Genomic DNA, 15,430 nt, shown 5'->3' with positions numbered 1-15,430 from the left:
ACCTCTCCATTTCTGCAGATTTCATAAGGATACATTAGCAGACAAATGCTAAAGTATGTGAGGAACAGCAAACTAACAACCAAACAGTTTCGCAGTTAAGCATGTACACTGTATAGTATACTATACACACACAAGTACGTTGAGATCAAGCGAAAACATTGCAGCTTACTTCTTGAAAAGCGCCGTTTCACATACTCTGTGGAATAAAAGCATCCCTGACGTCAATGCTCCAAATCGGTTTCTGATGTAAATCAAGGCCATTTGCACAGCACTGAAACCAAAACATAAAAAACATAAAGTGCTAGATATTTTATTAGCATATTGAGTGAATCACTGTCCCCATAGAAAAGAAACCGCTGATGTGTATGTAATGTGTGTGTGTGTGTATGTGAGAGAGAGAACGTATTTAAAGAAAAATACAATCAGGGAGCAAAAACAAACTGCAAATATTACACCACTGTTCCCAAAACACGAGCACAAAATTCCTCTCTGACAAGAATTAATGCCGCTAATTATTCTCGAGTGCTGAAAAAACGAAAATCACTTTATCAACACAAAAAAAGACCAAAGTAATAATTCTCCGTGGGAATTTCATACAGCAAAGGAAAGCAGGCTTTCGGCTTCTTTGTCTCTCCCCAAATGAATTCATGAGCTTGTATTACGTACTGTGCAAACACTTTCGAAGAATGATAGGCAAATATACGAAATTAGAAATATATAAATGGAAAGCAGTCCAAGCAGATGTACCCCTGAGAGTCAAAATCATGATCATGCAGAAAATATCAAAACTTATAATAATAATAACAACGTGTGGATTTCAGAAGAATAACAAAATACAATCACTTACAAGGGAAAAAAATTAATAATTGCACATTGCACAAAAGCTCCTCGTGATATTGAATTGCAAAGCTGTAATATATTCAATAATTATACAATGCAAGTGCCGTTTAAGACATGATACTGGCATCCGGCTACACCGTTTCTGCCAAATACGACATCATAAATATGTAAATATCTTTATATAATATCTTTTAATGAGGACGTTATGTACGGAAGCTTATTTCTGCCACTCTTTTTCTCACAACTGCAAGTTTCTTTCCTGCAAATGCAAACGACAAACTTGAGTTTAAATCTCCGAGTTCCAAGTTCGCACTTCACGGATAGAATTCCGAATAGAATTCCGAGATCAAAAGCAGCGATTAACCAAGGAATTCCGACTTTTATTCTTAGAATTCTCACTACATTTCACAAGCAAACATTCAGAATTGTGAGATAAAGTCACATTTACCTTTCCAAGCCTGAATGCTCCCGCGATTCTAATTTTTTTTTTCCCCCTCCTAACTGCATCTTGCAGTTTTGGCTTCACATCTGATTTTTTTTAATCTTTCAAAAGTGTGAGATGAAAACTAAGTTTTTCAAACTGCGCGTCAGAAATGAGCTTTGATATCTAGAACATACGTGACCTTTATAGACTCTTATAAAAAGTGCGAGATGCAACACAGTCTGCCCCAGTGAAGTCTGTGTGTTCGAGTGTGAGACCGTTGCTGGTCTCGTCAAAGGCCTTGTCCGGGCAGTGAAGGCTGGGGTGGATGTGCACTTCCACATCGTTTCTCTATCCATTTAAAAGCGTGTTTCTGTTGGAGCGAGACCGTAGCGGCTGGCTTCGGCGTCATAAATTTGTGTGCGCAGATGCGTTAAACTCTTTGGTTTTCAAGAGCAGAGTCTTTGCACGGAGACGTGCAATGTATGCGTTTGTGCCTGCAAGTCACTGTGTTTTTCATATTGTGTGACAGAAGTGAGTCTTTAAAGAGACAGTTCACCCAGAAATAAATAACCCGCCATCATTTATTCACCCTCTTGTCGAAGCAAACCTGTATTGTATCTTTCTATTTTCTGTGCTGTAAAAGTAAACCGTGAGCTGTCGAGGCTGAAAATTTTAAGCGCTGCAAAACCGGTTATGAGGCACATGAGAAGCGTTGTATTTTTGGCATTACTGAAAGTAAACAAAGCGGCGATTTGAGACGGAAAACAACTTCTAAAACTAATAAATAAGCCTAATAAAACTTCACATTAAGCATTGGCTTTCTACTGCTTCTTTCTTTTTCACATTCTGCTTTCACGATGATTTAATGGTGCATTTTGTCCTTCGAGATGTTTGCCAGACCTTTCGGTTTTATTGTATGGAAAAGAGAACATTGCGCAACTTTTCTTTCTTTTGTTTCGCTGAATGTTTGTAAAGGCATGAGGGTGTCTAAATGATGAGCTTTACGGTGAACTACTCTGTTAAGGTGTTGTAGCGTTCAGAAAAAGCGTGTGTTGTGGCGTCTCACTCCCAGAGCACCTGGGATGCTGCGGTTGAATGTCTCTTGGCCTCCAGCACTGAGTTCCCCAGCAGTTCATCATTGACTTCCTTCAACCTCTTCTCCTCCAGAAAGGCCACCAGCGAATCCCTCATGTCCACCACGTCCAGCATCTCCTGCAGGATCTGGTTCTCATGTTCTCGCTGTTCAGGCGTCTTCTCAGAGTCTACATGCAAAAGAACATTGAAACTCGTTAATGCACACCTGCATACAAATAATTCAAATAAAGAATTGAACACCAAATAAACACTTTATCAAATGTAATTTCATTTTAATATTAAATTGTTAAAATACTTTCAACTATGCTTTACATCATTTAAAACAATAAAAAAAAAAGTGAGTGTGTATGGTGTACATTTATTATATATACATACACACACATGCATGATTATATTTAAAAATTACATATTATGATTTTGGATTTAATATATTTATCATTATATATATTAGGACAATTAAATCTAAGTATTTAAATTATTACAAATACTTAATACACAATACATAATTAAAATGTTGAATATTATACAAATGAATACAGTAAACATTTAAAAAAATGTTATACAAAAACGTTTTCTAAAGAGAAGCTAAACAACAACAACAATAATAATAATAATAATAACAACAACAATTTATATTCTTCCTATTACTATTATTAATTATACATGGTGCTTTTATGATCTAACTTATTAACTGCCATGACTATTTAAATGACTAACATAAAGAGAACACTGTATTTTATATAATAACAACCTTCTGATTTAATATTACAATTTAATTGTTTTATATTACAATAAAATTTTACTAAATTTAATTTCTTGGCTTTTTTACATGTGTTATTACTATTATTATTATTAACAAAAATATTAATTATAAAATGAAAATGTTAATTTTATTCAGTTTTAATTTAATGGGTATATAATGACAAATTAACAAAGAATAGTACCATTTAGAAATCTAAATTATTTGCTTTTTTTTTTTTTTTTTTACCATCCATTTCCATGTATCTCCGCAGCTCCATCTCTAGCATGCTCTGTTTGTCTTCCAGCTCCAGCTGTCGAGACCTTTGAAACACAAAACCAGAATCACACAAATATATTCTGCTGCTGTTAGCACAGCCTGTAATTTAGTTTCTGCATAGAGGATCCGATTGTGCACAATATATGCTAAATACATGCAAAGCGGTGGGTTAAATAAATGAGGCCACTCTAAGCATTCATCTTAAGCATTAGCGCTCGTCAAAGACAGGCAGAAGAAAGAGGTTGCCAGGGGCAACAAGACGACGAGCTGGCTTTCAGGGAGTTTTTTTCTTTAACACATGCAAAAATAGATGATGCACTTGGAGCAATAACTGCTATTGAGCTCCTTAATGTTAATTGTATTAATGCGGACATGATTACTTTATTACAGTGTTCAGACTTACGCAACCATGAGATCCGACTCCTCCGAGAGTAGATTGTTCTTCTCCTGGACCAGATCAATCCACTGATCAATCGTTTCAGGGTCTGAACCTGAAACACACACAGAGATAAAACAGGATATTTTTATACTATGACTACTTTGACTACTACTACGACTACTAGTACTACGACTACTAGTACTACGACGATTAGTACGACGACTATGACTAGTACTACGACTATGACTAGTACTACGACTACTAGTACTACGATGAGTACTACGACGATTAATAATACGACGATTAGTACTACGACGATTAGTACGACTACGACTACTACTACGACGACTACTACTACGACGACTAGTACGACTACGATGACTAGTACGACTACTAGTACTACGACGACTAGTACAACTACTAGTAGTGCGACTACTACCACTACGACGACTACAACTACGATTACTACTACTGCTAGCCAATGTTAATCACGATTAATGCCATTCAAAATAAGTGTGTATTATTTACAAGTATATTTATTATTTAATAAAGACACACACATACAGTACATATTTTGAAAATGTTTACATGTATGAATGTAAAGATATTTTTCTTAAATATATACATGCACGTGTGTATTTATAGATATTTTGGACGGGATTCATCGTGATTAATCACTACTATTATTACGCATTAAATTTTCATATTTTCAAGTTCATATTGATGGGCTTATTCGAATTTAATTTCAATTCATTTCTCACAGTTTTGCTGGCATATCAATTTCTTTAAATTTAGATTTAACAGATGCCTCAGCGAGCATCAGTGCTATGAGGGTTAACAAGTTGGAAGGGTTTCAGTGTGAGTTTAGCGCTCGCTCTGACTGCTGTAGAATATGATGAAGTGAAGTCATTAGCAGTGAATGTGGTTTTCTGTGGATGGATGAGATGTCATACCAGCCTCTCCTCTCAAAGCTCTCTCCAGCTCCACTCCCTTCTCCTCCAGCTCTTTAAAGGTCACTTCTATCTCATCCAGCCGTCTCTGAATCGTCTGTGGGGGCGGCACAACCAGGACAGCAAAACCAAATGAGAATGAAAATCAGATACTCGATAGAAATCGATGCTGTCGTTTCTCTCATTGGTCGAACTTCACAATTAGTTAAATACAATAGTTAACAAATACTTCTAAGGCATTTCTTAATCTTAGTTAAGAACATTTGCTAATATTTATTCAAATTAAAAGTTGCGGTTGCAATTATTTAACGCACCTTAAACAACATAGGCAATGAGAAGTTGCAAATGCAACTCTTTAACGTTGAATCATTAAGCAATATATTTGTATACATTTACTACAATTGTGAGAAACAAACAGTCTCTAAGATTCAGACTTCTTCTGTGGTCTTGGAGGAGTGTGATCCTGCTCACCTGAGCTTTGTGGAAGCGCTGGATTTCGCTCATCCTTGCTTTTCGCTCCAGAGTTTTCATCCTCTTTAGGTCACGTTTCTCTGACTCGGAAATCTCAAAATCAGCCCCCTGAACACAGAAAACACAACCCTGAGTCAACATCCTCCTAGAAAGCACATTTAATCAGAACACCAAAGCACCATCACATGAACTAGTGTTTTCCTCACCAAAATAAAAAGTTTGACAGTTTGAAATTTAGGAAATGTGAAAAAAAAAAAAAAAAAAAAATATATATATATATATATATATATATATAAAATTTTGTTATATGCATACTAAACACATATGTCAAATGCAGCCTTAATAACAGCCTTAATAATGAAAGGTGGAGCTTTTTCTTTTGAATCCTAATACATCACAATTTTTTATCCAAGGAAAAAATGATTGAGCGGTCATGCTCAAGTATCTTAAAAATGACTATATATTCCTCCCTGTTTGTAAAAAACATTCTACAAATCTAGGGCCATTCCTCAGGCAAACTAAGCTACGGTCCAGGTGTCAAAATAAAGCAATAAGCCACAAGTAGCAATGCTTTACAGTGTATATATATAACGGCGGAAGGGCTTAGCTGTAATTCACTGTAAACCAGGGGGCTTATTGCTTTTATAGATTTATTTAGCAAGGTTTCACAAATTAAAACAAGCAAATAAAATATAATGATGTTAATAAAAACATTGTTTGCCAGAAGAATAATGTAATTCTTCAGAAACGGTTGTGGTTGCAACAAAGACAGACGTAAATAAAAGGTGCATGTTTGTAGTATTTAACGGCTTAAACATAACATGAACACAATTTCACCTTGCAATCCAAATAATGGTTTTCTCCTTGAAGATCCTCTTCATTCTCCTCTTCGTCATCGTCAACACCTTCTTCATTATCATCTTCTGATACATAATTATCTATTTCAGCTTGTTCTAATGAAAATCAGAGCAGAAACCGCTGTTAAAAATTAATCTGAACCTGTAGAGACTTTCAGTATTAAAATATATTTGGACACATACTGTAATACTCTTTTCTTTTTTTTTTATATTTGGCTTCACTGACACTGAATGAGAACAAAACCTTATAGCTGCATTGAATTTGTTTCATAATTGTCCCCAAAATGAAAATTGTTAGCATTTTACTGTGCCTCAATTGGTTTCCAAACCTGTATGAGTTTCTTTCTTTTTTCATGTGATATGATAAATGACTAAATGTAAACATTAAACATAAATGTCGGTAGCAATTGACTTTAAAAATACAACAGAAGTCAATAGGCACCAGTCCTTTTGTGTTCAACAAAAGAAATAAACTCATACTAGTTTGGAACAGGATTTAGTTGAGAATAAATAAATGATTTCATTTTTTTTTCTTTTTTTAAAGTTAACAACAACAACAATAATATTTGGTGCTGTCAATTAATCACATCCAAAATATGTGTGTGTATATATATATATATTAATCTCGAGTAATCGCAATATGCTTGTGCTGTGTATTTTTTATATTTATAAATACACTCAGTATATATTTAAAAGATATTTACACTTGTAAATTTACACTTGTATATATTTATATAATGTATTACATAAATATATGTAAGATATACACATAACATATATATATGTATATATTCAGGTAAAATATGTTATGTTTATATTTTACATATATTTATGTAATACATTATATGAATATAAACAAGTGTAAATATTTTTTAAATATATACTGTGTGTGAGTGTATTTATAAATATAACAAATAAATACACAACACAAGCATATTGCGATTACTCGAGATTAATAACTTCTATTTTATTTGACAGTAAAATAACAATAGTAGTCATTTGTAAATATTTAGACATAAAAATATTGATAATAATAATAATAATAATAATAATAATAATAATACTGAACAACAATATTTTAAAAATTTTTTAAGTCTTGTTGATAGATAATCACAAGATTGTTAGCTAAATTGTGTAACATTACACGCTTTTGTTTTATTCACACTATTGTCTTTTTTTAGAGCTCCTTCACAGCAGAATTTGAATTGACCTCATATTTTGCAGAAGTTCTCTTAACAGAATTTTACAGCAAAGTTTTCAAAATGAGCTTCAATGCAGTGGGCAACACCGCTTTAAGTCAACGAAAACATGCGACAGAAAGAATCGACTCCGAATCACTGAAACGAGTTATTTTTTAAACGTTGACGTCAACATGAAGCGTTAGCATACTGCCCGTCCAATTTTTGGTCTTTTCGCATTGGTCCGAATGAAAATTCATTCTTCAAATGGTGTTAAAATAGTTTCCTCTGTAACACTGTAAACAAAGCTAAATGTTTTTTGACCTTGCATGCATATCAGCCTGTTGTTGGGGACCCCCAAAACCCATAAGAGGGACTTTAACAAAGTCTGAAGCTCCTGAAACGATCTGCATTGAATAATTATAAATCAGGGGTCATCAAACTTGATCCTGGAGGGCCGGCGTCCTGCAGAGTTTAATCGCCAACTTACCTCAACACACCTGCCTGGAAGGTTCAATTATACCCAGTTAGACCTTAATTATCTGCTTCAGGTGTATTTGATTAGGGTTGGAGCTAAACTCTGCAGGGACGGAACCCGGTGACCCCCGATCTAACTAAAGTTAACGGTGAACTCCTAACCTGGAGGTGCGACTCGGAGGACGCTGAAGCGCTGCTGCAGTCGAGGTGAGGACAGATTCCACGGGGAAAACTTGGAGCGCATCTTTCCGTGCTGCAAGTGCGCAGAAGGCGGCGGCTCGCTCTTCCTCCTCACGCATCGGCGGTTGCGCTGGTCCCTCAGGCTCATCCCGGTGGCGGTGCCTCCGCTCGAGTAACCCTCCTCCTCTCCTCCTTCCTGCTGCTTGGAGGAAGAGGAGGTGGAGGCGGCGGAGGACGAGGCGGGCGTCTCCGAGTCTGAATCCTGGCTGAGCAGCTCGGCCTTCTCATCTTCGCTCAGCTGGAGTTTACGCAGCGACGGTTTGGATTTGGATTCCGGGGTTTCCTCTTGGTTCTGCTCCGATTCCTCGTGAGGCACCACATTATGAACTGTGCGAGGCTTTGGGAGCGGAACTCTGGACGGTCGAGGGGCCGGCACCGGAACGGACGGACTGCTCTTATTATGGGGGTCCTCGATGCCTGTGAGCTCTGAGGGGGCGTTCGCTTCATGAGAGCTGGATGGAGGTTGGTCTTCTTGCTCTGTGGGAGTGGGACACTCATTCGATTCTTCAAAGTCTGGGTCAACGGAGATCTTGTAGGAGCCCTTCCGTCTCACGGAGACGTGTGGAGGTGGGGATGTAATCTCCACGGTTTCACCGTTGCTCTCTTTTTCCTTCACATTAAGACCATTTTCAATTTGGTTCTAGAAAATCGAAAAAAGTAACATTATCATGATATTTCTGAGCAGACATATTTTGTGCAAGTGCATGCAATTTTTTTTTTGACAGAAATGGGTCAAAATACAATTTGCATGTACTACTGTTCAAAGGTCTCTTCTGCTCGACAAGACTGCATTTATTTGATCAAAAATACAATAAAAATTTTGAAAATGTAATATAAAATAACTGGTCTCTATGTGAATATAAAAAAAAATAATAATAATTTATATTCGTAATGCAAAGCTTAATTTTCAGCATCATTTCTCACATGCTTCAATCATGCTAATTTGCTGCTCAAGAAACATTTCTTATTATCGACGTTGAAAGCATTTGTGCAGCTTAGTATTTTTGTGGAAACATTTGTAATGAACTGACTGCACGGTTTTTGATTAATCAAAGAATATTGATTCTGAACTATATCAACTCGAATGACATACACAGCATACTGTGAGGTTTTTATTATTTGTAAAATAAATAAATAAATACTAAACGGTCAATAAGTACAATTACATTAACTTTAAATAAAATTAATAAAATAAAATGTATTATTTATAAATAAAATTATTTGTTATGAATAAAATTATTTATTTTTTACAAATATGTGTAGAGTTTCTGAAATTAAGTTCATATTTATTTTACAGAATATTTAGTAAATTATATTAATTTGAAAATAAATAAAAATGTGTGAAAAAAAAAAAAAAAAAATCAATAAATCTGCCAAATTAAGTGCTTTTTTTGGGCTGTGGCAATATATCAGTCAACCATGATGTCTAAAGCACTGCTCACAAGACATTTCAAATCAAGCAGTATGCATGACCATATTTAATCTATTTAAAATCATAGCGATTTTTGTAAATGCAAAATAACAAACAAACTAAAAGCCCCCCAAAAAACACATCGTGAGTACAAAAGCATTCTTTGAATATAAGAATAGTTACAATTCACCCATAATTCAAGTTACGAAAGCAAAAAATAACACTATATGGGTTTTATATAAGATTTGTAACAGTCAATATCACATAAGCAAGAATGCCACAACAGTGCAACAAACAAAACTTTAATTAAATATAAATCGAGTTACTACTTAGACACAATATTGTTTGTTCTCCATTTCAACAACAAAAACTGAACTCAACAACAGCACGGTTTGTTTTGTTTTTGAACTAACCATTCGAGTCAGTGATTCATTCGTAAACACAGTCCCTTGCTTTGTTTATAACGAATGAATCATAAAATAACTGATTCAATTAATCACCCATTAACACAAGGACTTGCTGCCACCTACCGGTGATTTAAGTGTCATTTATTTATCCATGACAAGCTTTAACCATCTAATGCACACACACACACACACACACACACACACACACACACACACACACACACACAAATATCAATATAACACACCTCAAGACCACATCAATAATGCACAGTAACTACGTACAACAGCAAAGCATTGGCTAATTATCCTCATCTTCAGTTGTGCATTAAACATTATGTTGCTTTAAAACAAGCAGTACTTAAATGCTCGTCTTTAAAAGCTGAAAAGTTGCAACAAAAACAACAACAACAACAAAAAAATCAGCAGCTCACAGAAAACTGCATCAGCTCTGAGGAGTCTTATGACCAACCACTAGGAATCCAATCCCACGGACGCCCTCTTCACACACACACACACACACACACACACACACACAGATTCACAGCGCAATCTCAGCGTTAAACACCATTCTGCTCAAGAGCAGAAGAGAAAATGTTTTCCCTGACGCAGCAGCTGACCCACATTAGTTCTCGTCATATCAGGTCGTTTCATAAGAAAAAGCTGAGTATATCTTAGCGAAGAAAAGACCATCTGTCTCTCATACCATCATAACATACTCTTAAAGTTTGCATTATAATCATGAATAGCACACATGATAAAACGCTAGAAAAATGATAAAAAATTCGACCCGAGAAAACTTTATTACTGTGGTATCATGTCCAAGAAATTTTTTTTTTACATACATCTTTCGAACTGTGGCTTAATAATGAAAGTTATTATGCTTCCCACACTCTCAGAGCAATACCCTTCCCAGTGCTCTCTCACAAGAGATCCGACAGTAAATAGGAGGCAATCAAGCATCTCATTAGCTCTGATGTGATTCATACCTGTGAGCCTCTGTGACCTTCATCACCCTCCTCTTCCTCGGCTGCTGAGTGCAGCTCGCAGTAGAACCTCCCTGAAGACAAATCAAATTCAGCATGTTCTGGACCGCTAACATCAAGGGCTGTAACACTGATGCACACACTTTTTTTTTTTTTTCCAGACGAGGGGTAAATTACTGAACAATCCCCGCAAGCAGGATCAATCAACAAGATCTGTTTTTGAAGGGCTGCATAGGTGGTTGATTGTAATTTACATGTGCTCTAATAATTAGAACAGCATTGCACACTGTGCAAGTTATGAATAGCTTTAAAAGCTTACGTAATAATTTATATAACATCAAGATGTTTCAGTTCTTATGACAGCAGATGAGAGACAAGTGCGTGATAAATAATAAAATAATTAGCATTATGTAACAAACGAAATCTAAAAAAAATTTCAACACTGAAATTTTGTCATTTACAGGTTATGGAAAATTATATAGTATGTAAAACTAGGCAGTATTACTCATTGATCTAAAAAAAAAAAAAAAGAAATAAAACATAACAAAAACAAATTAAGTAAATGTAAAAAGTATAATAAGGTTCAGTAAAATTAAGTACAAAACAAAATGAAGCATAATAAAAATCAAATAAAATTAAGTGTAAAGGTAATAAATAATATAATAAATAAAATGAAGTAAAATAAATTGCATAATAAAGCAAAGTAAAGTATAATAAAATTAAAAAAGTATAAATAAAATAATGTATAATAAGGTAAAATAAAATGAAGTATACTGAAGTTAAAAACGATAATGAAGTTATAATAAAATAAAGCATAATAACTAAATAAAAAAGAAGCATAAGTTATAATAAAGCAAAATAAATGAAGTATAATAGTATAGTATAAAGTATAAAGAATAAAAAAGTATAATAAAAGGTAAAATAAATAAATAAATAAATCTAGATTTAAAAATGTAATACAATTTTTATCAGGGTTTTTTGGCATTTCCATGTATCCCAGGCTTACCCGTGTCGGAGTGAAAAGTGTATCCTCCCTGCCGCAGAGTAGAGCTGCACTGATAACAACTGAAACAACTGCGATGGAAGAACTTGCCCTCAGCGCTTCCTCTCTCCAGTACATATAGATGCTTGTTACAGAAATAACAGAGCTCACTGCTGCCCGTCTCCGATGAGGCCATGGGCTCCACGGGCACCGCAGGCTGGAAGATCACACACAGTTTAAGATACTGCCCTTAAGGAGCATATATGGAGAAATGCATTACAAAAATTTACATTTTTATTTATTTATTTATTTTTTTAAATAGGGAGCAATATGCAATATTTGCCTCCTGGAATTAATTTAGTTTGTTATTAATTATTAATCTTTTTATTAGTGTGGTCAACCAATCGTGATTAATCACAAAATTTATGTATGAATATAAATGCATGCGTGTATCACATATCATATATATATATATATATATATATATATATATATATATATATATATATATATATATATATATATATATATATATATATATATATATATATATATATATATATATATATATACATACATACATATATATATATTGGTCAATTAAAAAAAATGTACTCTTTAACTTACGCTTAAACATTTCATTTTTAAAAACGCACTTTATTATGCAAATATTTTTAATATTAAAAAGGCATTTCTGTCACTTTCCGAGGCCATTTCTAATCCCGATCTGAGAGATTATTTCTTCATTTTAAGTGTGCTACATAACCAAGCCACCCATATCAATAGGTCTGCTTGTTATTTGTTGCGTTTAATCAGAAGTAACAGCAGAATATCGTTCTTCACCTCTAACCGGGGTTAACTGCATTGCAACGACACTGCTGCACCCTTTGATTGAGAAACTAGATTTCTCCACTTACTTTTTCCTCTTTCTCGTTCTTCTCCTCCTCTTTCTCCTTCATCTTTTGCTGTCTCGGTCCTTTCTCCGATGCCAGTCGGTCCTGAGAGACGCAAGTCACATGATCTCATTTACAGCTCAGGTTACGTAACGCGGCGACAGCGGATCGACAGAAATAAACAATGATTTCACCGTTATCCAGCGCCACAAACTATAGCATCCTTTTTGTCTCATCCTCTCATCATTTGTTTAACCTCCTAGTAATTTGCTTTAGCGACAGCAGTGTCTGTAACGGAGGCGTTCAGTTGTGGTTCGTTACGACAGAGATTGCACACGGCTTCGTGCTCTGTTTAACCCAACACTATACGCGTGACCTTTGACAGGCACCACCGCTGTAATGTCAACATTAGAGGGTTCGTTTGGCACGATAACAGGCAGGTGTTTGCGTACCTTGCGTTTTTGGATGGAGTTGCGCTTGAGTGTGTTGAGGAAGAAGGCTACCGAGCGGGTTCTGGACAGAGAGAGGGACTTGCTGTTGGGCGAGAGGCTGTTTGAGCGCTCTGAGGAAGACAACAAGAACGGAAATGAGGCGCGAATAAATGATGCAAACTGCAGTTGAATGCGACCGAGAAATAAAAATGCTGTGTAAAAATTATTCAACCATAAATGATGAAAAACAATCCTAAAAAAAGCATTGTGTATAACCTGTTTAAAAATATGATCTATTATTTAAGCTTTTCATCTAGCAGGAAAGAAAGAAACACTGTGCATAATTTAATAAGCATTGGCATAACAATGACATACATATATACATATACATGTGTGTGTGTATATATGTGTGTGTGTGTGTGTGTGTGTGTGTGTATGTATGTATATATATATATATATATATATATATATATATATATATATAGTGGTATAATAATAAAATTACTAAATAATAAATTTTAAATAAAAACAAAATAAATGAAACATTTAAGAAAGACTAAATGCAGCTAAATCTTAAAAGCACTGTATTTTATGCTTTTAAACAACTGAAAAGTAACAACACACACGCACACACACACGTATAATAAAATAAAAATAAATAAATATTAATAAACTAAATAAATAGCAAAATCTTAAAGAATGCATTTTAAATATTTTTTCCATAATAAAAATATAAAAACAAATATATAAAAATAATAATATAATAGCAAACGTTTAAAAAATATTATTAAAAATATTATGAACCCTTAATTAATATCTTAATATAAACAAAATCATAAATACATTAAATTATTAATAAACAAAAAATAGCAAAACTGTAAAAAAAAGCAGTAGTTCAAAAGTAACATAACTGTATTCTTCATTTTAATAAATAATAAAATCACATTTAAAACAAATTGTAAATTAAACATACTTGAAATGTCTTCACATCCAGAACATCATTAACCATATCACACACACGTAACTGAACAAGAAGAGCGTCATTTATAATCTCTTTCATAATGCAGAACAACCTTACATAAACCGTGCATTTTAGATGCAATTCGCTGGATCAAATCGGCAAAACGTAACAATTAAAAATCACACGAATAAATGATCAAATCCGATAAAACAACTTCCTACCCTTTAAACTGGAACAAATACGAGTGGTCACATTCGATATGCGGTTTGCAGTGGCGTGTCAGAGAGGAGCTGTATCGGATCCCACCCCCTTCCCCAGAAAACACACATCCACAGCCTGCGTGAGTGACAGCTCAACCTGGAGCACATCTGTGTGAGATCCCCCTCCCAAACTCAACGCTCGGTCCCCGTCGGGCGGCTCTTCTGCTGATGGCGTTTGGTAATCCGCGTCGGAGAGCTGCGTGTCGAGGCTGGACTGAGATCCACTCCCACCCGATCACCCAGAAGCTGCTGATTTCTCCCCGGCTGAGTGCATTTGCTGCTGCAGCCGCTGCTGCTGTCAGACTACAGACTACAGCAGAATACTGCCCATTCACAGCAGTGCATGCTGGGAAGGGGTCTTAAAGAGACAGCAGCCCTGATTCCGGGTGCTGATGACATTAATCAGCCCGTTTCTCTAAAAATGCATCGTGCGTATTGATATGCGCTACCGTTCATAAATGGGTCAGATCATTTTATTCAGCAAGGATGCATTGAATTAATCAAAAGATATATTTAGGTTACACTTCACACTGAAGTGTCATTCGTTAACATTAGTTTATGTATTAACTAACAAAAACAAACAATGATGAATACATTTATTGCAGTATTTATTCATCTTTGTTAACGTTGGTTCATAAAAATACAATCATTCATTGTTAGCTCGTTTTAGCTAATGTTAACAAACGCAACTTGTGATTTTAATTACGCATTAGTAAAAGCTGAAATTAGCATTTAGTAAAATAAAATAAATGCTGCAGAAGTCCATACTTCAGTTCATGTTAACTAATGTAGTTATTATAAAGTGTTAGCGATATTTATCCGATGTCACAAAAATTCATATTACTGCTAAATATTGTGGTTCTTAGGAACTCTCCAGTCATCAAAGAAAAAAGAAAAAGAAAACTGAATCTTAGATTGATTTCAGAAGTAGAGTAATGCTAAAAATTCAGCTTCAAATCACAAAAATAAATAACATTTTATGATACATTTAAAAAGAAACCTGTTATTTGAAACTAATAATAATATTTCATATTATTACTCTCTATGCTGCATTTTTGATCAAATAAATGCAGCCCTGGTGAGCAGAAGAGTCTTCAAAAATATTTCGAGAAACCTCACTGATCCAGTAGTGTATGACCGCCTGCTTTTTTCACAATTAATTACAGATCTTTT

The 15,430-nt window shown here is 34.7% G+C and overlaps 1 protein-coding gene across 3 annotated transcripts in view; it reads right to left on the bottom strand.

Moving 5' to 3' along the window:
* Nucleotides 1–294: 294 nt before the first annotated feature.
* The window catches only part of mical1 (microtubule associated monooxygenase, calponin and LIM domain containing 1), a 28,954-nt gene continuing 13,818 nt past the window's right edge, over nucleotides 295–15,430 (bottom strand). For all 3 annotated transcript variants that reach the window (XM_043230223.1, XM_043230224.1, XM_043230222.1), the window contains exons 14-24: nucleotides 13,058–13,167; nucleotides 12,630–12,710; nucleotides 11,737–11,929; nucleotides 10,734–10,804; nucleotides 7,852–8,569; nucleotides 6,015–6,130; nucleotides 5,178–5,285; nucleotides 4,710–4,803; nucleotides 3,781–3,868; nucleotides 3,348–3,421; nucleotides 295–2,526 (exon numbers count right to left, since the gene is read on the bottom strand). In XM_043230223.1, the coding sequence (XP_043086158.1) occupies nucleotides 2,327–2,526; nucleotides 3,348–3,421; nucleotides 3,781–3,868; nucleotides 4,710–4,803; nucleotides 5,178–5,285; nucleotides 6,015–6,130; nucleotides 7,852–8,569; nucleotides 10,734–10,804; nucleotides 11,737–11,929; nucleotides 12,630–12,710; nucleotides 13,058–13,167 (1,853 nt within the window). In that variant the 3' untranslated portion in view covers nucleotides 295–2,326. The remainder of the gene's footprint in view (nucleotides 2,527–3,347; nucleotides 3,422–3,780; nucleotides 3,869–4,709; nucleotides 4,804–5,177; nucleotides 5,286–6,014; nucleotides 6,131–7,851; nucleotides 8,570–10,733; nucleotides 10,805–11,736; nucleotides 11,930–12,629; nucleotides 12,711–13,057; nucleotides 13,168–15,430) is intronic.

The sequence above is a fragment of the Puntigrus tetrazona genome, unplaced genomic scaffold (genome assembly GCF_018831695.1).
Source record: "Puntigrus tetrazona isolate hp1 unplaced genomic scaffold, ASM1883169v1 S000000148, whole genome shotgun sequence".
Lineage (NCBI taxonomy): Eukaryota > Metazoa > Chordata > Actinopteri > Cypriniformes > Cyprinidae > Puntigrus > Puntigrus tetrazona.
This window is presented reverse-complemented; position numbering and strand designations above follow the sequence as displayed.